Source organism: Sitophilus oryzae, unplaced genomic scaffold (assembly GCF_002938485.1).
Source record: "Sitophilus oryzae breed Bouriz unplaced genomic scaffold, Soryzae_2.0 scaffold_1145_pilon_pilon, whole genome shotgun sequence".
Taxonomy (NCBI): domain Eukaryota; kingdom Metazoa; phylum Arthropoda; class Insecta; order Coleoptera; family Curculionidae; genus Sitophilus; species Sitophilus oryzae.
In genome coordinates this window covers 777429-804737 of record NW_022145777.1, presented here as the reverse complement: position 1 = coordinate 804737, position 27309 = coordinate 777429, and the positions used below count along the sequence as shown (strand labels likewise).

General features: G+C 31.0%; 1 protein-coding gene across 1 annotated transcript in view; it reads right to left on the bottom strand.

Annotated features, from left to right (window-relative positions):
* LOC115886565 (acid-sensing ion channel 1-like) overlaps positions 1-27309 on the bottom strand; it is a 55651-nt gene that overhangs the window by 24985 nt on the left and 3357 nt on the right. Inside the window, exon 2 of the mRNA XM_030905800.1 lies at positions 2208-2415. Coding sequence (XP_030761660.1) covers positions 2208-2365 — 158 coding nt within the window. The 5' untranslated portion in view covers positions 2366-2415. The remainder of the gene's footprint in view (positions 1-2207; positions 2416-27309) is intronic.

Sequence of the window (27309 nt, the reverse complement as noted above, 5' to 3'; positions counted from 1 at the left end):
ATATAAGCATGTATCAGCTTCTCAAGACAGGCCATCTCACACTTATCCACTCAGGAACGCGGAGCAAGATCTTTATCTACCTCCCCACGCTCAGAGTTACTCAAAAGTTCAATATTATACAACTCGAAAAAAATGCACAATCACCTGCCATTTGAAATCAAATCCATAACATCATTTTCTTCATTTCGCAAAGCATTTAACTCTTATTTACTAGACAAGGCTTTCTACGCCGTAAATGAATTATATTTTGATAATCGAATTTGATCTTGTAAACACTGGTCTAATGTTTGCTATTTCTATATTTACCAATGACACCGAAACAAATTTATTTAGAGATTATTGATACCTACTATAAACTAACTAAATATTTTTGAATATTATTTTTATTTGTTTTATTCTTTGACATTGTAAACATTTATAAATGTTTATTTTAAACAATAAGACTGACAATATTACTTGTATAATGTTTTGTTTGTTTGTTTGTGTACCTTGTTTGTTTACTTTGTTTGTTTACTTTAACTTTATCTACAAATTGTAAAATTTTTTGACAATAAAGGCATTTATTTATTTAATAAAATTTTGAAAATCGGGTGCCTGACATGAATAAATTATTTTGTTTTATATATATTTCCCTATTAGTTAGTTTTGATAAATAGCAGTAGCGGTAAAAAATCTGAAACTTCACTGAAATTTTATCCCTAAAAATAACCCTTAAAAAGTTTACTCCCAGAAAAAGTCCAACACTGGTTGGGGGTACATACACTTATCGAATTTTTCAGATATTTTATTTATGACTCTATTCTAACTGTAAAATTTTTCTTTTAGAATCCTTTATTTGCCTATTAGAAGTTCGATCGATGGTGGTAAATCAACGGTAAGTTATCGGCGTTCACGCCCTCTATCCGCAACACCGTGAACCGAGAACAGTATTTCACTGATTATTTTTTCCTCTATTTTCTGCTCCACGAGTTCGGGAATTTCTTCAGTAAAATAGAGAATGAATTATGTATGATTTTGGAGGGAGATAAAGCAAAAACGAGAGTTACTTTTTGAACAGTCTTGTTCTTTTTCGAACAAAGAAAAAAATTCAATAAAAGATACATTGGAAATTAGAAGTAGAATTAATGCTGTAATTATTGATTAATGATCAGTGTGGATTGTACAGAGTGTTCCAATTTTGGTGTTTTTACAGGGTTTCTCGCTTATGAGTCGAGTTACAAAGATGCGGTTTTCACATTGCTGTGCTACATTTTTATGAAACTAAAGATGCTGCATACAGATGTGTCCTAGCATTTTTAGTACCTGAAATACAGGGCGAATTTTAAAATGTTGCTTTTTTTACCTGTTGTATTTTTTAACGTGGGAAACCCTGTATATTAATTTTTTATTTTATTTGCCTTGTAGTTTTTTGGCTTTTTAGTAAGGCTTTTTAGTACCTCAAAGTCTAGGTGTAAAAATGATACCTTTTGTGGCTAGGTTGTACGTTTAACATTATAGGCGAGACACAAAAAGTAATTTGTGTCAATAATAACACGTATTGACTATTTCCATTCTAAATATATTGATAACAGTTGCTCGTAGCAATTTTTACCAAGAGACATTTTCTACGTAAAAAATCACGGAAATGTATATTTTTTCACTCAGTAGTTTTATACAGGTACGGATGAAAAGTTATTACTCTTCAAATCAGTTAAAATACATGTAAGTGGCGTCTCCTTCTAATAGGAGTCATATTGACATGAAAATCAAATTTATCATGTCAAAAAACCTCCAGGCACCAATTTTCATCCAAATATTGACTTTAGTTCAAAAATTATTTGGAAAAAATCGAAATAAAAATGAAACTTCTACACCCTGTATCTCTGAAACTAAGCATTTTAGGACATACATTTATAAAAACTTTTTTACTAATTTTTATCTGCAGAATATGCTGCCGAAATTTCCGGAATAGAGTTCAGACCACCCTGTATATTGAGAAATTATGGTTACACTCATTGAATTCGACACGTTGTGTCAGTTTAATAATATAATTATCGTACTTTTGTGCTTAGGCGTAAAGTGCTTTACTTTTATGCCTAGGCTTTAAACTGACTTTTTTATATGTCAGTCACGTCGAAAAAATTAATACTTTTATGACGATTTGAAAAAAAAATATATCGTTTTAATGTATTATAAAGGGCCTACTTGTAAGTTATATACATACTGACCTTTCCAGAAAGGGTCTGCCGTGTTCAGCAATATACTTTACGCCATGCAGAGTGGAGTATTCGAAGAATTCCCTCACTTGCACGGTCCAACTTATTTTCAGGTATTTATAGCTCGTCGAAATTCTCTTCCACAACAACTTCGACGCCTTTTTCGACATTTTTATATATAAAAGTGAATTCCGGTAGCGTTGAGTGTATCTCGTTAAATCTAGAAAATATGAGAAGAATATATTAGTTAGGAATTAAAATAAACATAAATACAGATTTGTTCACCACATACGACACGGAGTATTGTAGCTAAACGATTAGATTTTTACAAATTTATTTTTGAAGGACTATTAGAGCTACAATTTAAAAATATGTTTACAAGATACAGAGTGTCCCAAATAAATAAAAAATATCAAAGTTGTATTTTTTTAAATGGAACACCCTGCATATTTTTACATTTTTAGTTTCTACGATTAAAATTAAGGTAAATTTGATTAGGTTTATCACACTTAAACTTTACCGGTTTTGAAATATATTCAATTTTGTGAAATTGCAGAAAAAATTTTAAGGCTTCGTTTCTCCAAGGGTATCAAAGTTTTTAATACTAAATATTTACTGAAGTTTATTTATTGATCAGTTATTGTGCTGCAATAACAAAAATAATACTACCTCGTACAGAGTGTCTAAAAATGTATTTTAAACAATTTCTAGTTTTAAACGGCAATAACTTGTTTAATTTAAATGGCACACCCTGTATATTTTAGGAGAATCAGCTGCACAATTTAATTGTCTATTAAATTGTATTATATCATTTTTTACCTATCCCTTTAAGTTTTTGTAGAAAATGCATTTTCTTTTAATTTAGACCTCATTTATCAATATACCCATGGAATATTGACATTTTAGATTGTTTTTAAAGCAACAAATGTCTAAAATGCACTGTTGATAAAAACGATAATATTACTAGCCTATTTATATACAAAAAGAAAACTATTTAAATCTTTATAAAAGAGTATACCATTAATTAAATATATCGTCATTACTTCTGCTCAAAAATATTAATTAATTACATATTTAATTGTGTTAGTTAATACAATTATTTTAAACAAATGTGGTTTTGAATAAGAAATCAATACAATAATAAGTTATGAAAATGAACGTCTCTGTTGTTATAAATAAGCATTCGTCAAAAAATGAAAAAAAAATTAAGGTGTTACTTTTTACCACACTGTCTAATACACATACAAAATTCAGATTTTTAATACTTGGATCAATTATTATTAATCAATTTAAATAGTCAATTAATGTAGTTTAAATACTAGAATCATATTAATTGGTCCTCTTTAACAAATATTTAAACAGTTTTTTTTTTATTTTTTAATGAAATAAACGAACTATATCGACAATATTAGTATCTGTACTCTTTAAAAATTTGTTACATCTTTAAAAATAATCTAAAATGTCAATAATACTCCATGGGTGATAAATGAGGTGTAAATTATAAGAAAATGCATTTTCCACGAAAACTTGAAGAGATAGGTAAAAATGGTATAATACAATTTGATAGACAATTAAATTGTGCATCTGATTCTCATAAAATATACAGGGTGTTCCATTTAAATTAAACAAGTTATTGCCGTTTAACATTAGAAATTATTTAAAATAAATTTTTAGACGCTCTGTATAAGGTAGTATAATTTCTATTATTGCAACATAAAATTTAGTAAATAAAAATACTTCAGTAAAATAATTGGTTTTAAAAACTTAAATACGCTGTAACAGTCAAATTTCCTCGCAACGACCTCTGTGTGCTAGCTCATAAAATATCGCAAATAGCTATTATTTTTGCATCATGTTTACTATAATTTTATTGTTAAATATTATTTTATTTAAATTTTACAATTATGCAACCCGATATACACCGCGCTATAGAGCCACAGAATATTATCACTGGATGCCGCCAAGCATTAGAATTTTTGTCCATCTCTAAAATCTTTGGTCATCACTTGTCCCTTTGTCACTGTCAGATCAAATCAGATGTTTTTGGATTTATTTATCCTTTGTTTTGGTTATTGAAATTTTATAATTATCAGATAAAATTTCGTAGTTAAATTGGTTATTTTTGATGTGGATCGCAGTGTGCAATTCGTTCATTTAATGGTGGGAATTTGTGAATAAGTTCGTTCATTGACCGGATATGAAATATGACAATGAAAAATATTCTAGAACGTCGTTTTTTATTTATGCCTTTTTGTGAGTTGGACTAGTCGAGATATATAGTTCTCTATCTATATCCTGGAGGGAGATTTCCGGTTGAAATCTGATTTTGTGAAGGAAATCGAATCCTTGCATCACTTCTTGTGTATCCACCAACTGAAGAGTGTCGTCGTGAAGAACTGGCTGCCGTTTCGTGAAGCATTTCCTGTTGGTAGTTAACAGGTCTTCCTAGAGAAGGATTAAGGCTTCCGAAACACCTTTGGTCAGAGGCGTGGTTGGATTTGATGATTTTATGGACCGCCGACCAATTTCCGTGAGGGATTAAATAGCCAAATTTTTCCGACCGATATTCCGATTCCACGTGCCCAAGAAGTCCCCGAACAGTTCCAAGAGCAAGAAGACCGATCCAGACCGTATAGCACAGAACAGTCCAGAATTACATCCGTTCCTGTTGCCCGTGTGTAGAGTTACCCGTTGGACATCATAAATCCTCGTTGAGGGTTTTTTATGTTCACCTTTTGAAGTCCTACACCTGGCCGGCATCCGTACGTCTGCTGACATCCGTGGGCTCCAGTGACAGTACACACCGAGCTGCTGTGCACCGCCGTAGCCACCCTGTAGCTATACACCAGCTCAGCCGGAGGAACTTCCGAGTTGTTTCAAGATTGTACATCGATTAGAGTAAGACTGTTTAGATTTAGATTTGCTTATTGTAAACCACCCTGTTTGTATCTAGTATTAAGTTAGATAAGGGGGTTTGACGTCATAGGTTTAGTTCTTATTGATTTACATACTGATTTAACTTACATTCAGTCATTTACATTCATTTTTCATTTTCTATTCGTTTTTTTTATATATCCTATTTAACTTTTAATATTTCAATAAATTGCTTAAATATTTTTAGTAGTATTATTTACAGTCTAGTCTCATAGTTAAGTTAGAGTCACATAAGTTCAAGTAATTATAGTATATTTGAAGTTCATGGTAGTTACACTCAGCAGTTCGAGGTTAGTGTTGAAGTCTACTTAATAGTAACATCTTTTATGCCGAGTTCATAGAGTATAATCTCGTGGCGCCCTTTTATTAATATCTTTGAACCCCGACCACCCGGCTGTTAAAATTAAAAAGCTAGTGGCCTTTATGCAACTCATTCAGATTAAGTAAACTTTGTGTTTTATTGAACTTCGAATAAGAAAGGGCGTGGCAACGCCTAGAGAAATGAAGCATTATAATTACTGTATTTTTACAAAAACCTAAATATTTCAAAAACTGTAAGATTAAAATGCGGTAAACCCTAATCAAATTTACCTTTATTTTAATGGTAGAAACTAAAAATGTAATAATATACAACTTTGATATTTTTTATTTATTTGGGACACTCTGTATCTTGCAAAAATATTTTTAAATTGTAGCTCTAATGGTCCTTCGACGAACCCAAAATTTACAATTTGCAAAAATCTAATCGTTTAGCTACAATACTCCTTGTCGTATGTGGCCAACCACCCTGTATATTCTATTGAAATATTTCATTATATCAAACACTCCGAATTACGGCGTATAATGATGAAATTGCTGTCTGTATGCCTTTAGAATTTGTTCAGTGTTTACGAGCTGACGCATAGGTTTCACGTCTCGAGTATCGTGCGAATAGCGGCCATATATGTGTACTATAAAATTTCGTGGCGCTAAAACGCAAGAGTGAAGTGCCGGCTCTTTTATTTATATACACAATTTTTCTAGACGTGTGCAGGATTCTCAAAAGTCGGAAGAACGGGGCTTAATTTTTTACGATTCCCTGCAATACTGCCAGTGGCGTATCGCAAAAGAAAATCGAACAAAATATTAATAATATTTCAGCTTGTATCATACAGTCTCTCAGGGCTTTGACAAAAGCCAGTATCTGAGATGGTTTTATAGAGGTTAGTTCTCCATCCAGTTTATGACACGAATGGTTCTCTTCTTGGAGCACTCAGTGATAATGTGTTTCTTAGCTTTAATCCACTGAAGTGTTTTTTGAGGAGACAGTGTCCTGTTAAAAACCCAGTGCCAATCGAAAATAGTTCTTACTTTATCTTTATTATAATAGGAGAATAGTCAATTCTGGTAATGATTTGAGAAACAAAGCTTCTTCGTCTAGCAATATCTCTACCTCACCTGAGAACCTTAACGATTACTTTGTAAATGTAGCGAAAAACTTAACTAATACAATATGTCCTTCTCATGATCCACTTTCATATCTCTCTAATGATTGTGTAAACTTACACAGTTTCTTTCTTTCGCCCGTAGTTTTAGAAGAGCTTCGCAGTACAATTAATACCATCAAAAATAAATCCTCATCTGGGACCGACGGGCTAACTTTAAAAATGTTTTCGAATCTGCTAGAAAGCACTCTGAATCACCTAACTACTTTAACAAACATGTCATTCTAAAATGGTATTTTTCCAAAATGTCTTAAGACGGCAATAATAATTCCTCTGCATAAAGGAGGAGACAAAGATGAAGCTTCTAACTATCGCCCAATTGCACTCCTTCCAACGCTATCTAAGATCATAGAAAGGTTGGTTAAAGGAAGGCTGGTATCTTTTCTGTTTAAGTACAAAATACTTACTGAACATCAGTTTGGATTTCTAAGCAACAAGTCCACAAATGACGTTATGTTTTCCCTCCTTAATAAAGTTTACTCCAGCCTAAATAACCATCATTCTACAGCAACAATTTTCTGTGATTTTTCTAAGGCGTTCGACTGTGTAAATCATAAGATCCTAATTAATAAACTGCAGCACTATGGGTTCAGGGGAACATCTCTCGAATGGTTTAAGTCGTATCTGAGCAACAGAAGTCACCTTGTGAGGGTGGATACCACGTTGTCTTCTAGCAAGCCAATAGAATGTGGAGTACCACAAGACTCAGTACTAGGCCCCATTTTGTTTCTTCTTTTTATTAACGACATTGCTAACATAAACATCAGTGCCAAAATATGTCTTTTGGCCGACGACTCTAGCTTCACTTCGAGCAACAAGGACGTCACGGCACTTCATAGGATTATATCAAATGACTTAATCACCATTAAATCTTGGTGCGATTCGAACCTCCTGAGTCTCAACATTTCTAAAACTAAAGCTTTGTCGTATAAAAACTCGCTGCAGCCTTTTGTACTTAACAACACCACCACTGACGTCGTAAAATCTGTAAAATTCTTAGGGCTTGTTGTGGACAATTCTCTGAAGTGGGACATGCATATCGAAGCTTTGTCGAAAAAATTGAGCTCTGTCTGTTTTGCATTAAGATCTGTTTCTAAGGAGCTTAACTTATCAGTGGCTAGAACTGTTTATTATGCACTTTTTGAGTCGCACCTCAGGTATACCCTTCCATTCTGGGGTACGTGTTGTGCGACTCAATTTGACCGCATTTTCAAGCTCCAGAAGAGAGCTGTTCGATATTCACTGGGACTAAACAGCAGAACTCATTGCCAGGACGTTTTTAAAAAATCAAAAATATTAACTCTTCCTTCCTTATTTATATTTGAATCCATTTGCCTAATACGTAAGCATGTATCAGCTTCTCAAGAAAGGCCATCTCACACTTATCCACTCAGGAACGCGGAGCAAGATCTTTATCTACCTACCCCACGCTCAGAGTTAGTTAAAAGTTCAATATTATACAACTCGAAAAAAATGCACAATCACCTGCCATTTGAAATCAAATCCATAACATCATTTTCTTCATTTCGCAAAGCATTGAACTCTTATTTACTAGACGAGGCTTTCTACGCCGTAAATAAATTATATTTTGATAATCGAATTTGATCTTGTAAACACTGGTCTAATGTTTGCTTTTGCTATATTTACCAATGACACCGAAATAAATTTATTTAGAGGTCATTGATATTCACTATAAACTAACTAAATATTTTTGAATATTATTTTTATTTTTTTTTATTCTTTGACATTGTAAACATTTATATAAATGTTTATTTTAAACAATAAGACTGACAATATTATCTGTATAATGTTTTGTATTATCTTTTGTTTGTTTGTTTGTTTACTTTGTTTTTTTACTTTACCTTTGTCTACAAGTTGTAAAACTTTTTGACAATAAAGGCATTTATTTATTTATTTATTAGAGCGCGCAACAAAATGTCGCAGCATATGACATTGCACCTACAAGGCAATAATATGGCAATAGCGTTGCATGACTTTTCGGGAAGCGCACGTAATAAGTGTAGTGGCAGTAGCGTAAACATATTTGCTTACGCTAAAAAGATTTGTTAGAAGTTGTAAACCTAATCAATATGAACCAAAATTATCCAAAGAAGGACTATTGGACACACCTCTTTTGGAAAAAGAGTCAAAGGAATAGTGGATTTAGCGTTTTTCAGGAATTAAATATGTATTTGAAAAGATTTCAAGCGTTTTATAGAATGAAAAAAGAAACCTTTGAATCGTCCTTCATTTTTACTAAATTCGAATAGCATAGTGTTAATAGCACGTGACGAAAAGTAGAACCAGTTCTATTTTTGAAGCAGTAGCGTGGCATGCTACAACGACGAATGACACGTTTCTAACTATGCTACTTAGTAAAAAAAAACGGGTAAAAAGGGTAAATCGTTTGAGTGCCCTGACATATTTATTTTATTTTTCATTAGTTTCTTTTTCGAATTCTGTTCATTTCGCAACAACCAATATTGTTCTATGTAGTTTTCTTGTCTACGCACGCCACTGGTTAGTCAAATATACAGCCCGTATTGTTATTCGCATTCGAAAATAGTAGGAATATTCGCGAAATGGCACCGACTGCGCGTGGATAAACTTCGCATGGCGGGGCTTTACAATCGTGAAAAATATTGAAGAGTGTTTCTGTTTGATTTGGGAAAGCAAACCCCTGGCAACGCTATATACCCGGGTAACGGTAAGCGATAAAATAGGGCGATAAAAATATTTCGTTGCTTAAATGAAATAAATTGGCTGAAAAGCGAGCACCATAAAATATATAAAATATCGTTTTTCCTAGATTTGAAACAGTGTAAATATATACAGTGTCCGGCAATAGTGCGTCGGGCAATTGCCTGAGGCTCCTAGAATAAAAAAATTGGGAATTTTGTTTAAGTACAAACCTAAAGTATATACTAGGATGTATTTAAGGAAAATATTTTTATAGGGTGGCTCAAAAAAGCGTGAGTGGATCAGGATGATTTTTTTTAAATGGAACACGCTGTATACCCAGATAGCACATTTACGTTCTTTTCATATGCGAAGCAAGTGACTTTGGAGAACAACAATGTTCTATTCACATTCCTTTTTTTCATTGGGAACATATATGGCACATGAATAGCAGAGATTACGTTCCACCCTATTCAAGTGATATAGAAGTGCGTTTCACATTCCAAGATATATTGTATGAACGTGAATTATATGTTCGTAAAGAACGTATTTAAAAAAATAATATTCCAATTATATGATATTCATGTTTTTAATATTCTATATTTATGCTTTTCATATTTTTTATTATCTACAGAGGTAAAATAAAACACTACTTATTTATTAATAATACACAAACACTTTACTTTTTGCACAGGACGCGCGTTTTTGCTATTCATGTTAGCATCATCAGCAGATGGTCAAAATTTAAGTTTTAATCATCTACTGATGACGCTAACATGATTAACCAAACAAACGTCCAGTTCAAAAAGTAAAGTGTTCTGGTATATTGTGGTGAATTAGTGTTTTATTTTGCTGTTGTAACACCAAAAATTCCAACCCTCAACTCTGTATTTACAGGGTGTCCTGTATAAGGATGCACTGTACCAATATCCTATAAACTATAGATAGATACAATTTTTTTCATATTTAGCAATTTTTTTATCTCTTAAAATGTATAGGATACCTATACAGTACATTCATATCTGGGACACAGGGGACACACTACAAACAATTTGCTGAAATTAAATAATTTGGTGTGTAATAATCAAAAATTAACTAATAAATAGAATGGTTAAAAATAATAGGTAAGGATAAAGACGAACTTGAGTAATATATGTTTATTAATTAAAAATATTTTAATACAACAATATACATTGATATTATCTTCTATGTCTATGTTTCTATATTCTCTTGTCTACCCTTCTGAAATAATAATATCAAAAATTATACTGTTCAAATAAATTTGCACAACTTACCTTTGTATTTTTTAATCTTTTCTTTGTTTTTACAAGCCATATTTTGATTATATTGATAATTTCGGTTTCTTTTGACTCTTGAAATTGACCTTTCATGGAGTCTAAAATATATGTTATTACAGTCTTTGCAACACCAAATATCTTTAAGTTCAGATACCTAAAATTGCTTTTGGCCACTAACAATGATTTCAAACTTCTCTCTGTTTGGCCCCATCCAAGAACCTTATAAAGCACTTTCCTTGTACTTTGTGCTACTCCTGAACCACCAAGTCTAGATAATTCCTCGAACCTAATAATTCTAAAAAATACCTTTCTCTTAAAAAATACACACAATAAATGATTATAAAAGAGCCTACATAAATACCTATATAAATACTATATTGTAGGAAATTTCAGCACTGGAACTACACTTATTAGAACAGAAATCTTCAATGATACTACCAGAGATAGTACTACTTTGATGATGTACAGAGGATAATAAAGAATCGCTTTGGTCTGAATCCAGTTTAATGTACAATATTGAGTCATATTTGCGTAACATTGACTTAATAAGATTTTGGCTCCTTTTCTTTGGTTGAATTTTAAAATATTTTTTAGTATAACCTATTTTTTTTCGAGGTCTCATGGTTTTAGAACATTAAATTCACTCCCCTTAAAATAGATACTGAAAACACAAACATAACAAAAACTATTTTACCGATTCTATCCTTAAAATAATTATTTGCATCACTTACCTTTACGTTATCTCAGTGTTTTAATTATTAAAATAGTTTGGGTTTGGATGAAGCACGTTTACGTTTATAGTTCCCTTGTTGTTTTTTTAAGGTTATGTTATGGATCTACGATTCGAATCGATTTCAATCGAAGATCGATCTTTTTACCCAAAAAATCGATTAAAATCTATCGAGTTTTATTAAACTATCTTTTGGTATAATCGATCTTTTTATTTCATAATGGAAGATCGTTTTTATTTATACAGTTTTACAGGTTTATTTATTTGTTAGAATAAGAAACACTGTATTTTTGCTTGAATATTTGTTTACAGTACATCTATATACACTAATATATAAAATCCCTAATTATTTAATACACAAAAATTAATTAATATGTATTGTATTCATTTTTTCATTTCGAAATAATTTTTATTCTCCTTTATTTTTATTCAGATATTGATATGTTTAGAACGTGAATAGCAGATACTTAAAATTTATTGTAAACCATAATTTAAGAAGACATTCTAAGGTCATGCTGATAATATACCTTTAAATCACATTCATAGTAGAATGTACTATTCATATGCCATACTTATTAAAAAAAGAATATACATATGAGAACTTAGGAGGAATATTCTTAGAATGTAAATGTTCCTTTTGTGCTATCTGGGTATTATTGCATTTTTGGTTTGCTTTACACAATCCTAAGATATGAGTAAATCTATTTCGGTGGTTTCAGAGATAAAATATTATTTATTATATTAATTAAATTAAAAATACAAGAACCTGTCCTAAAATCAGAACTATATTAGGTATTTACTTTAGATGGTCTACACTTACTTTGCTGTAAATATGGTAATCGTAAATCATACAGGTTGTTCAAAATTCTGCGCCAAACTTTCAAAAATATAAAATAATTTTTCTTCGTTTTTTTTTAAATGAAACATCCTATACATTATTTTTTCAGTAGATGAAGAATTAAAAAATTAAATTACTTACACTTATTTCTGGGACACCCTGTATATATTTTTTTATTTATTTAATAATTTCTCTGAAATTACCGAAATATATTTACGGGTATTATATTTTAGGATTATGTAAAGGTGATCCGAAAGGAAGCCAAAAATGTAATAATATACAGGGTTTTCAATTGAAAAAAATCAACCCGGTCCACTCACACTTTTTTGAGCCAACCTACAGAAGCTAAAAGGTTTTGCTGAAATATTTTTTTTGTTTTCTGTTAATTGTTTTCCTGCTTAAACAGCTTATTGCCGAACCCTGTATAAGGCGCTATTAGAAATCTATACTGTAAAAAATCAGAAAATACTAAATATTATCTATTAAAGCCATATTTTTATCTTTAAATACACATAATATCCTCACATAACAGTACTGAATAAATCTTAAAACAAACCAATATCTGTTATTTTACCTAGTCCTACTTTCTATCCAGAGTTTCACCAGCATGCACCACACACCAAAAAGGAAACAAACACTAAAATCCACAATAAAATAGGGGTAGTATTATTGGTCCGAGCCCTATCGTTTCCAGATATTCCGCCCAAAGGCACACATAATGGAACAGAACAAATAGATAAATGCCGAACGGCATTAAATAATAATATCGCGTGTGGAAAGACGTGGAAAATGGAGGAAATAGTGGAAGCTTCTGTGCTCGGGAAAATGGAACTAGACTGGGAAATTGAATAAAAACTTGCTTAAGATGGGAAACGGGGAAATGTATACTTAGGTGATTTGGAAGAAGTTTAAAAGGATATAGAGTCTGATTTTGTTCTTGGAGTAATGGAAAATTGAGCACAAATCAATCAAAGATCCAGAAAAATTCATATTTTAACATTATAGAGGATAACAATTTTTTTTTATATGAGTACCTACTAGCTGATCTGGGTACTGGCTAACTTGCTGATAATTACTTTAACATTAATAAATTAACATTGCAATATCAACCAGTTATACAGGATGGTCCGAACTGTATTCCGGAAACTTTGGCAGCATAATCTGCAGATAAAAATAAGTAAAAAAGTTCGTTTAAATGTATGTCCTGAAATGCTTCGGAGATACAGGGTGTAGAAGTTTCATTTTTATCCATTTTTCCAAATAATTTCTGAAATAAACTCAATATTTTGATAAAAATTGGTGTTTTTGATATGAGAAATTTGATTTTGATGTCAATGTTACTCCTACTTGTAGAGGTCGCCACCTGGATAATTTTAAACTGGTTTGAGGAGTAATAACTTTTCGGTCGTATCTGTATAAAACTAGTGAGTAAAAAAATATAAATTTACGACGGTTTTTACGTAAAAAAAGTCTCTTGGTAAAAATCGCTAGGAGTAATGGTCCTCGAGATAGTTGGAATCGAAATTATGAATACCTATCATCATTGACATAAATTAAACATGTTGACTAAACAATTTATTAGACAGAAATCATAAAAAATGTGTTTTTTTTAAATTGGATTAGGATCGAAAGATCCTAATCCAATTTCCTTTGTTTTAAAGTCCTTTGTTTTAAATTTGTCGACGTTTCGCAAAATTTATTTGCATCTTCAGGACAATTTAAATCTGGACTTTCTTAGTCATATCCATTAATATACGGATGGTATAGAGGGGAGTGGTATATATCCCTTTTTTTTCCTATTTTTCCTGTATAGAGAAATATCACGAATTTTTTTTTCTTTTTTGAAGAGTTGCTCTCTGTATACGGTCAACGTATGTATATCTGCTTGTCTGTGAAATGAAAAAAAATTCGTAGCGATTTTTACCAAGAGACATTGTTTACGTAAAAGTCACCGAAATGTATATTTTTTACTCAGTAGTTTTATACAGGTCCGGACGAAAAGTTATTACTCTTCAAAACACATGTAGGTGGCGCCCTCTACAAATAGGAGTCACATTGACATCAAAATCAAATTTTTCATGTCAAAAACTTCCAGACACCAATTTTCATCCAAATATTGACGTTACTTCAGAAATTATTTGGTAAAAATCGAAATAAAAATGAAACTTCTACACCCTGTATCTCCGAAACTAAGCATTTTAGGACATACATTTATATGAACTTTTTTATTTATTTTTATGTATGCTGGAGTATGCTGCCGACGTTTCCGGAATACAGTTCGGACCACCCTGTATATGAGATAAACAAGAGAGTCTAAGAGATATATTTACAATATAAAATAACTGTCAGCATCATCTAGAATAGCATCACTAATAAAACTAGAGATCCAGGGAAAATTTTGACAGATGACATCCCAAAAATGACAGAAAATACAATTTCCCTGTGTTGTCCAGCAACTGTCACCGTTATGGATCCTCTGGTTGTTACTTAAATAAAAGCTAGCTTTAAAAAGATTAGTTTTTAATAAATATTTTTTCAAGACAACATTTTTGTATGTATTCTCAAAATCACAAATAAGTTACTAAATATCTACATAAACACCCGTACTAATAAAACTATAAAATTTAAGTTATATATGTAGGTACCTACGTTATCGTAAATATTATCATAAAACAAATCCCCAAACATTAGGCCATATAATGGAAAGCAAAGGGCTATTTGATTGCTCTATCCATTGTTAGTGGCTCATAAAGGTGGTGCCTTACGTGTTAACAGCTACCGAGGTAGATAAATGTAATAATAATAACTCAATTCGTATATAATGGATATTTTGTTATTACTGAGGGTTCTTTTTTATCATTTATTTTATTCTACCTATCATCTACCTACTCTTTTTTCATTCTTTATATCTCACCGGCAAAGAAACCGGCCACTAAAAACTAGTCCCAATTTCAAAGTTGGATTTCTCGCGAACCACTCATTAGATTTTGATGATTTTTTTTTAAATTGTAAATTAATTCCTTCTTAACAGATGCTACGTCAGAAATTTTTATTCCGAATTTATTTTGAGCATATACAGGGCACAACAATAAGACGAAGTTTTTTGCCTGAATTTTGTAACACCCTGTAGGATGCAGCAGCTGTAGTAGCTATTGCTAAATCAAATCAGATTGTAGCCTCATTTTTTGTGAGCATTTTGTTTTTTTATTCACGACATTATCTCTGTTTGTATTGGAGATACGCTCCTCTAAAACGAACGGAAAAATGCTTCACAGGCAGAAAGTTTTATGTGTAAATAATCAAAACGACATAGGCGAAAACGGATTTATTAGTATTTGCAATATGACAATAAAGGTTGTCAAATTTAAAAATGCCATTATCCGTGACGGATGTTGCTCGTGATTGGGGATGGCCGAAGTCAACGTTATATGTCCGATACCCTGGGTATACCTCGAACAACAGTCCAGAATGCCTGGAATCGGTATATGGAAACGGGAAATTTCACCACCAGGTGAGTGGGTTCCGGAAGAAAACGGAAGACAAATGCAATTGACAATAGCTTTATTGTCTTGAATACATTACGAAATCGTAGAATAACGGCATTTCAGAATCAACATCTGCTACAAGCCGTGGGTAGAACTCAAGTCAATGAGAGAACAATTCGACGAAGACTAAAAGAAAACAGCTTGTCTGCAAGGAAGCCACAGGACCCCAGCTACTTCCAAGACATCGTCGAGCACGTCTTCAGTTTGCGAGTTTCCATGTGAATGGGCTCTTTCACTATATTTTGGAATTAGCATAATTGAATAAAGCAATTAATTCTAGAATTTTCTGTTATCTCACTTTCGAAAAATTTGAAGTCGTTCTTAAGAAAATAAATAAAAACAAAAAAGCCCAGAATAAAAATACGCACTTTATTTTTAATACGTCACACCTGGCATGTTGAAAAGCGGCTACACGGCCGCGGCCGGGCCACGATTCTGACCTACCACCACCTCCACACAAGGCCATTCAACCTTTTCCAATATGGCGGAGATAGAAGTGCTTTATTTGGCGCGTATTTTAAAAGCTGTTTTATTTCCAAATAGACATTTATCACACAAATGTCTGTTTAGATTACGTAATATTTCACTAATTTTTTAATATACAGGGAGTCTAAAGTTCTCTACATAAGTATGGAATTTTTTGTATTATTACTTTTATAAAAACATCAGTTAGTTACTTTTAAAAAAAAGGTCTGCTTTCTAAGAAAATAGGTAGTGTTAAAATATTAAAATTTGAGGTAGCATATATAGGGTGTTCAAAATTATCGGAAAAAGAAATAACCAGAAATATATGACAGAAAATAGCAATATAAACTAAATATTCAATTGCAAACACTTACCTACCATAGTTTAGAATTTACTGAACGTTTGATAAATATATATTATTATGGACAGTATAGGAAGTTACTTGTCTTAGTAAAAGCCTTGGTAAATGCTCTTGGAATTATAAACTACACTGGCTTGGGTCAAAAAATATGGAATATTTTTTCTATGTTTTGCAGCATTCCATAAATGAGAATAAATTTAAACTCTAATAGGTGAGGATAAATAAAAAATATAATATGTGTTTCAAGATTTTATATAGAAAAAAAAACTAAATACCTTTTTGGGGGTTCGTAAGTAAAACTTACGCTTAGCTTAGTTTTCTTTATTTTTTTTTCTTTTTTTTTATTTTCTTCTTCTTTCTCTTTACATAGGGCATTGTCTTTGTGGTAAAGACGTCATTCCTTTTTTTTTGCATAGTTCTTCAATAAAATATTGGATATTCTGAACAAGATGGATTTAATAATATATTCTGACGTATGTGAGGGGCAATTGTGACCTAAAAAAAGACTTACATCCAGGCCATTTATATTTTCAAATGTCAGTGTTGTCAATATCTTTCTGTGATCTTTTTGATGTAAAAAGCTTGATTCTTTTTCCAATATTTTACTTATAGTGAGGTATGTGTAAGCAGTAGCCATCCCCACTACATCCTCACTAGGGTAACAGAAGCTTTGGCCTTTGGCCTTTTTGAGGCATATTTAAGGCACTTCTTACCCGAGAACTACTAGTAGGAGTGAAATTATCTCTTTTAATAGCTGTCAACCATTTTTTTACAAAGCTCGTCATTTTTGGGGAATATAAAAGCAGAAACCTTGGGACCCCCTCTATAATTCCCGTAACAATTTGGAACAGAGCATGTAAAAGGCATGCTACAATAAAATGTTAATACCTACCTTTTAATACCTATCTTTTGATTATTGTAAGTAACCATTATAAAGTACTATGCAGACTGACGGCGAAGGCTTTTTACTCATTTAGGTGTAATATCTTGATAAATACTTCTAGATCTTACCTTAAAATAATTAATAATAGAGGAGTACGACAAGCACGAAAGTTTGAATTTTCCTATGTGGAATGTCTGCTTTGGATTTTTATTACACTGTTATTTTATCACAATTTTCTGATCAGACCATGCACTGAACACTAAGAACTAAACAAACGTGTTGCAGAAGCACAACAAACTAGAGATAATTAATTATTTCTGGTATGCAATCGGAACGAGAAACCACTACCGGCTTTTCAGGTTAAAGGTAAACAATTTAATAATGCGCTGTCTTCGCCGCCATATTTGCCTTGCCCATATCATGTTGATTGGCCTTGAGTTGAGGTGGTGCTGGTCAAATCAAATCGCAATGTTGCCAGTTGTTGGCTGGCGCACGAGCACGGTTCTGCAATGTGATTGGGCGTATTTTTCATACGTCATCAATTGCCACTTTAAAATTATTTCAAATTAAAGCAATTTTGAGGGCCTATAAAAAATTATTCAATGTCATGGAACTAATTTTTTGGATAAATGTACTGAAAATAGTCTTCTATTTCAGATTTTGTCCTTGAATTGGGTATTTTATTTTTTGTGAAAGAGCCCATTGGGATATTGAGCGATGGACTAAAGTCCTTTTCACGGATGAATCGCGGTTTTGCCTGCGAAGCATTTTTCCGATACGTTCGTTTTAAAGCAGCGTATCTTCAATACAAACAGAGATAACCTTGTGGTGTATATAAGAATCGCTTTTAAAACGTCCTTCGACGTTGTGTGATGCCTAGTCGCCATTGATTTCGTTCATTCCAATCTCCGTGATGCAGATTCCCTTGAGCTCATCGCCTTCTTGACACCCTCCATCCAGTTTGTCCTTGGTCATCCCCTTTTCCTTCTCTTTTGTGGAAGCCAGTTTAGTACCTTCTGAGGCAGTCGCATTTTGTCCATCCATCCAACATACCAACTGGGCAATATCTATTTCCTCTACTACAGTTTTTTGTCTACCCATTTTGTCCCTGATTGTCTCGTTTCGTACTCTATCCAGCCTTGCTGTTGGTGCTGATCTCCTTATCGCGTCCATTTCTACCGCCGAGTAATTCTCTGTTAACCTCCATCTTTCCTTCCCAAATAACAGATTGCTCTTGATTATCGCATCATAAATCGTCTTTACCTATTTCGTTACTCCAGAGTATATTATTCAGACATTTTATTGCATTTCTTGCCTTGACTATTCTCGAGCTTATTTCGTTGTCGTCTTTCCCGGATTTATCGAAAGTAACGCCTAGGTATTTGTATTCGTTACATGTTTGTATGTATTTATTACCTAGCTTTATAGCTGTTTGATCCGATCCAATGCAGAGATATTTAGTTTAATTGATCTCCAGTACCCAAACTTGGTATTCCTCTTTAAGTTTTCGTGACATATATTCCAAGTCATCTTTGTCTCCTGCACAAATAACTTGGTCGTCAGCGAATTGCAAAGTGTATAAGCAAGAATCTTCAATTATTGGTATGCCCATATCTCTACACTTGCTTTTCCGCTGCTTTAAAACTAGATTTACGTATATTTTAAATAAAGTTGGCGACAGGCAACACCCTTGTCTTTTATTTTATTTTTTAGTGAAAGTAATATTGCTACTAGAGTATTGTAATAAGATATACTCGTACAGGATGGTCCGAACTGTATTCCGGAAACTTCAGCAACATATTCTGCAGATAAAAATAAGTCAAAAAGTTCTTATAAATGTAAGTCCTACAATGCTTATATAGGGTACAGGGTTGTTTACCACATACGACACGGAATATTGTAGCTAAACGATTAGATTTTTACAAATTGTAAGTTTTGGGTTCGTTGAAAGAATATTAGAGCTACAATTTAAAAATATTTTTACAAGATACAGAGTGTCCCAAATAAATAAAAAATATCAAAGTTGTATTTTTTAAATGGAACAGCCTGTATATTATTACATTTTTAGTTTCTACGATTAAAATAAAGGTAAATTTAAGGTTTATTACACTTACACCTTACCGTTTTTGAAATATTTTCAATTTTGTGAAATTGCAGCATAAATTTTAAGGCTTCATTTCTCCGAGGGTATCAAAATTTTTAATACTAAATATTTACTGAAGTTTATTTATTAATCAGTTATTGTGTTGCAATAATAAAAATCTTACTACCTTATACAAAGTGTCTAAATATTTATTTTAAATAATTATTAGTTTTAAACGGCAATAACTTGTTTAATTTAAATCGAACACCCTGTATATTTTATGCGAATCAGATGCACAATTTAATTGTCTATCAAATTGTATTATACCATTTTTTACCTATCTCTTCAAGTTTCCTTAGAAAGTGCATTTTCTTGTAATTTAGAACTCATTTATCAATATACCCATGGAATACTGACATTTTAGATTATTTTTAAAGATTTACCAAATTTTTAAAGAGTACAGATACTAATATTGTCGATACAGTTCGTTTATTTCATTAAAAAATTAAAAACTGTTTAAATATTTGTTAAAGAGGACCAATTAATATGATTCCAGTATTTAAACTACATTAATTGACTGTTTGCGTTGATAAATCATAATTGCTCCAAATACTAAAAAACTGAATTACATATGTGTATTAGAGAGTGTAGTAAAAAGTAACACCTTAAAAATGATATTTCATTTTTTGAAAAATGCTTATTTATAACAACAGAAACGTTCATTTTCATAACTTATTATTATATTGATTTCTGATTCAAATCCATATTTATTTAGAATAATTTATTAACGAACACAATTAAGTATGAAATTAATTAGTATTTGGGCGGAAATATTGGTGGTATATTTAGTTGATGGTATAATCTTTTATAAAGATATAAATAGTTTTCTTTTTGCATACAAGTGGGCTAGTAATATTATCGTTTTACTAAAAACGATAATATTATAATCCTGTACATTTTGTACATTTGTTGTTTTAAAAACAATCTAAAATGTCAATATTCCATTGGTATATATGATGAGATAAATGCGGTCTAAATTATAAGAAACTGCATTTTCTACGAAAACTTGAAGAGATAGGTAAAAAATGGTATAATATATTTTGATAGACAATTAAATTGTGCATCTGATTCTCATAAAATGTACAGGGTGTTCTATTTAAATTAAACAAGTTATTGCCGTTTAAAGCTAGTCATTATTTAAAATAAATTTTTAGACACTCTGTATAAGGTAGTATAATTTTTATTATTGCAACACAATAACTGATCAATAAATAAACTTCAGCAAATATTTAGTATTAATAATTTTGATACCCTCGGAGAAATGAAGCCTTAAAATTTATACTGTAATTTCACAAAATTGAAAATATTTCAAAAACGGTAAGGTTTAAGCGTAATAAACCTTAATCAAATTTACCTTTATTTTAATCGTAAAAACTAAAATGCAATAATATACCATTTAAAAAAACAATTTTGATATTTTTTATTTATTTGGGACACCCTGTATCTTGTAAAAATATTTTTAAATTGTAGCTCTAATAGTCCTTCAACGAACCCAAAACTAAGAATTTGTAAAAATCTAATCGTTTAGCTACAATACTCCGTGTCGTATGTGGTGAACAACCCTGTATAGTTTGGGAGATACAGGGAATAGAAGTTTTATTCTTATTTCGATTTTTTCCAAATAATTTCTGAAGTAACGTCAATATTTGGATGAAAATTGGTGTCTCGGGGTTTTTTGACATGAGAAATTTGATTTTGGTATCAATATGACTCCTATTTGTAGGGGGCGGCATCTACATGTGTTTTAACTGTTTTGAAGAGTAATAACTTTTTGTCCGTACCTGTATAAAACTACTGAGTGAAAAAAATATTTATTTCCGTGACTTTTTACGTAAAAAATGTCTCTTGGTAAATTCCGCTACGAGCAACCTTCGAGCAATCGTTCTCAAGATATTTAGAAAGGAAATAGTCAATACATGTCATTATTGACAAAAAATAAACTAAGAGTAGATAGTTAAATTATTTGACTGAAATAATAGGTAAATATGGGAAATTTTGAAATCAAACTTTTAATGAAACTCAACCTAAAAGTAATTAATAAACATAAAACAATAATTCATTATGTAAAAAACAAATCATATTTCTATAGGCTACAGCAAATTCAATTTGTTATTAGGTACATATAAAACGATAATTATACACCACAAATAACAATGCAATTAATTTGTTATTAAAAATCGAATAATTAACCAATGTGTAAAGCTGGCTTTTCATTAGATAATAAAATTTGAAAAATATCAAATTACCAATTAATATAATGTACATACAATGGTTTTCAGACTTCTATTTTTAGATTAAAAATAGATAATTATTTTTTATACCGGGTGTTGCATCGTCGGACGGGACATAGGAATCTTAATGGGGTCAATTATTGACTTCCCTAATTATTTTAGAGAATAATTCTATTTAGGTTTATTGAAGAGCACTAAAACCCACATTCAAAAGAATAACTTTAGATATTTTTGATTAGCTCGTTTACGAGTTATCGCCGATTTCTTTTTAAATATTTCTCCTTTCTTATGGCCCTGTATTTACTTATGAGCACCAGTCAAGGTAAAAGATAACTGTCAAATGAAGTTGTCATTTCAGACATTTACCTATTTAGTGCTTTATTATTATTGAAAACTCATTCCTACGTCGGAAATCTTAAAGATGTATTTATAAATACAAATTAATATGAATTAAAGTAAAATAAAGTAATCAATTACAAGGTTAATTATATTATTATTACAATATTCAGTAACTTATTAATTTAGGTACTATTAAATTGTTAGAACTTTAGGATTTAAGAAGATGTCCAAATATTCCTCCATCGACTGCTAGACAATAACCCAGGCGATCATAAAATTCTCTTCTTACATTCGCTAGTTGGTAAACTGAAATTCTATTGCATTCGGCAGAAATAGCATTTTTTAACTCGTCTGGGTATTTTTTATCCTTGTATATCCTGTTTTTTAAATGGCCCCAGAGAAAGAAATCATTTGGCAAAATATCAGGAGACCTTGCTGGCCAATTTACTGTATGATTTAGGCCAATAACGTTTCCGTTAAAACTATTGTCTAAATATTCCCGAACAGCCAAGGTACCAAACTTCCTGATTTTCCCTAGCGGCATCATGTAAAGTAGGTAAAATATGATTTTCGAGTAGTTCCAAATAATAATCTGCATTTAAATTTCGCGTAAGAAATAATGGCCCGATAATATTGTGTTCGAATATCCCTGCGCAAACAGTTACTTTCTGCGGATATTGCGTCCTTGTTTCGACAAACCTGTGTTGGTTTTCTTTGTTCCAATATCGATAATTTTGAACATTGGGTTCATTATTTAAGGTAAACGTGCATTTGTCAGTGAAACATATGTTTTTTTAAAAATTCCCTATCCGTGTTTGCTCTTTCCATCATATCAAAACAAAACGCCTGCCGCCGTATTTCGTCCCTATCTCGTAGCTCTTGGTGCTTTTCATATTTGAAGGAATAGTATCTATGTCGTTTCAAAATTTGAAACGCTGTAGTGTGATCTATTCCTATTTCATCCTCAAATTTCCTTGTGCTGATCTTTCCATTGTTCTCTTCCACGCACAATAAAACTTCCAAGTCGGTATCATTTCTTGCATCTTTTCTTTGTTCCTGCCTTGTTTCACATCTGCAGTTATTTATTAGGGTACCTTTGGTCTCAAATCTCTGGATATTCCTTGCCAGGTATCGGTCTATTCGGATACAGAGCAGCAAACATGTCCGACAACTTTTGATAACTATTTCCTTGATAATACCATTTAATCATCTATACTTTTTCTTCGGTAGTGTAATTCATGGCTAATATTTTCGATGTAGGTATGAATTTTTAATAATAATAATAAAGCACTAAATAGATAAATTTCTGAAATGACAACTTCATTTGACAGTTATCTTTTACCTTGACTGGTGCGGATAAGTAAATACAGGGCCATAAGAACGGAGAAATATTTAAAAAGAAATCGGCAATAACTCGTAAACGGGCTAATCAAAAATATCTAAAGTTATTCTTTTGAATGTGGGTTTTAGTGATCTTCAATAAACCTAAATAGAATTATTCTCTAAAATAATGAGGGAAGCCAATAATTGAGCCCACTAAAATTTACATGGGATTTCCTATGTCCCGCTCGACGATGCAACACCCGGTATGTTAAATATAATAATATTAATTAAATAGGATTAATGAAGTTTTTAAAAATTTAAATTTGATTTTACCATTATTTTTAAATAGATGATAATTATATCTACAGGGTGCTACAAATTCGAGGTACGAGCATTGGTATCTCGGTAACCGTAATAGATACGAACAAAGCCCTGAGACTTTATGATGAGTTATAACCCAAGAATAACTTCTCCCATTTCATAAAATGTACAATCTACCATTAAATCTTTTCGAGACTCCCTGTATAATATAAAATTAATTCTATCTTCTAAATACCTTAACAAATCTGACACAAATAGGCAGTAGCGATATATTTTTCGAGGTGGCTTCGCAGGTAAATATAGAGCTTCCCCGTACTCTTTGCTTGTCTTGTTTTTGTCACAATACATACATCATCAGGATTAATGGTCGCCATATGTCACCTGTTTCCTCTAAATCTACGAATATATGACAATCGCCTGTATATTTTTTTGGGGAGGAATTATTCTTGCTAATTGGGTTTGGAGGTGGATAGGTATATTTCATGTTAATTGGTCAGTAAATAATTAAATTTTTATTCAACAGATTAATTGATACTAAAATATTATTTATTAGACTTTTTGTCGTATACCGGGTGCGTCTCGAAAGTGGCTCTTCCCTATAACACCTTTATTTTTTCAAATAAAAAAACTAGATTTGGTATGTTAGTATATGACATAAATTAGGATTGATTGACATATTTAATTGTTTTTGTCACTTCCTGTTTCACCGGAAATGACTAAAACTTTGGATTTTAAAATGGCACCCTCGGGTTATTTCTACTTTATTCGATAGAAAATGACACTCTGAATAGAATGACATATACAGGGTGTCTCAGGTTGGGCGTGCATTAGAAGTTTTTAGAGAACTACAATATCTAGATCGGAGATTGTTTGCACATCATTGTTTTCCAACAAGATCTATCGATTAAAAATATTTTCAATATGCCGGCACTTCCGGAAATATCGGAAGTGGACAGCAACTTGCTTATTTTAAATAGGTGCCCCCATTTTTTATTACTTATTTAAATTCTCTGTAAAATTTTATGAATTTTGATATTAAACGCTCTATGCCTTTTTTTCATAACATTAACCGTTATTTGGGAAAAAAATATTTAAAATTTTTGGATGAAAAAAACCGTCTGTCAAAAATATCTGTATAGTCTAAACGTCAAATTTAGTGATTATAGTCTATAAAATGAATAACTTTGAATTTTGAGCGTTATTTTTTACCCACATGGCAAATATAAAATCCCTCTGTCAAAAAAATTACTGATATTCTTTAAATTGAGTGCCTGAACGAATCAGATAGGTAACTCTTTTTACTTTCGTGAAATAGAAAAGGAAAATAATAAAACAAGTGACAATTCTTCCTCTTCTTACAAAAATCAACACGAAATGTCATAATTGTCAAAAGTAAAATGTCATCAGCTTTTGACATTTGTAAATATCAGACCATTGCCGTCTCTAATAGAACAGCCTCGGAGCAAGATTTATGACGTCACGCTAGTTAGATACTATGGATTAATAAATATATTGTAGAATACATGGAAAACAATTATTCCTCGTATTTTTGGTTTGTATTTTAAAAATGATATAAATTCCATGAAATATACATAATATACAGTTAATAAATATAATATATATACCTATTTATAGTAATAAATACTTTTAAAATAAACTATGAACCATACAAATGCAGCAAATGTTTTACAATATACAAATATGTGGCCATCTTTTGACAAGTTTATATTAATTTATTAATTGCAGTAAACATTATGTAGTGTTAGGTTAGGTTGTGAATATTTTATATGTAATTTTTGGATTATATTCGACACTATTTTTGTTCATATGACACAACACTGATGAAAGCTATAATGTTAGCCGAAACGTTTTTTTTAAACCAAAAAAAATAATGAAAAACCAAATGAAAACTTAATCAGCGTTTTTCCCGAACGTAAATCCCAAGAAAATCAAAAATTTTAGAATAATTTTACATATAAAATGACAGAGATCTTTATTTCATGGCCATCGCTGACGCCTTTTTTTCTATAATATTGTATTATTTGCAAATATAATTTTTCGAACATTGATACTTGATAAATATACATATAAATTCTGTGAATGCAAATAATAATACATTACTATTAGTAGATATTGAATATTTTTTGTTAAATTAGATCGATTTTCAAACCCCAAAATTTAAAATATATTTTATATTTTACCCATTATCTTATGTACCTATTCACTATTTGTATATTGTAAAACATTTGCTGCATTTGTATGGTTCATAGTTTGTTTGCCAAAGTATTTATTACTATAAATATGTATATATATATATATATATATATATATATATATATATATATATATATATATATATATATATATATATATATATATATATATATATATATATATATATATATATATATATATATATATATATATATATATATATATATATATATATATATATATATATATATATATTCTATTTATTAACTGTATATTATGTATATTTCATGTAAACTATATCAATTTTTAAAATACGAACCAAAAATACGAGGAATAATTATGTTTTCCATGCATTCTACAACATATTTATTAATCCGTAGTATCTAACTAGCGTGACGTCTTAAATCTCGCTCCGTGGCTGTTCTATTAGAGAAGGCATTGCGTCAGCATGGCCGCAAGTTGCTAACCTAACAAAATTAACACTAGAAAATCCCGCGGGAACTGTCAAATTCAAAGTTATTCGTTTCATAGACTATACCAGTGTCACTGTACCATAAAGTGAAGACACGTGGCTATCTATTTCAAAAATTAAATTGTTCGAATGTCATATAATAATGGCCGCAGCTGTCATGCAACTGAGCGATTAAAAAATTATCGTAAATCATTTTTTTCAAATGGAAAACCACTTTTTTATTTCACTAGTGAAAAGGCAATTTTTGAATTCGTTAGTTTTTGACTATACATGTTCCTATACCTAAAATAAATCGTTTTTAAGTTATTTAAAATTTAGTTTTAAAGCGTATATTTTTCTTGATTTTAACAAGTAGCCTATGATTTTAAACGTCAAGTGATGTAGTAAGCCAGATCTATTGTTTTAACAATAGATCTGGCCATGTTATATTGTGACACTTTGTTCAAAAAGCAGTATGTTATCGATCATCATACGGTATATTATTAATAATTAATAATATCAACTATTAGATATCACTAAAGAGTGAAAATACGAGATATATTTTTATAAATACACTTTTTAAACTTTTAAGCAGGCAGTATTTATAATATAGGAAATTTAAATAATTCGTTTTTTGACAGATGGAAATAAATTGTCTGACCGTTTGACACTTAATGTCAAAGGAAGCTAGATAAAATCAAGAAAAATTTACGTTTTCAAACTTAATCTTAAATAAATTAAAAACGATTTATTTTAGGTATAGGAACATGTACAGTTAAAAAGTAACGAATTAAAAAACCTTTTCACTAGTGAAATAAAAAAGTGGGTTTCCATTTGAAAAAAATGATTTATGATAATTTTTTAATCGTTCAATT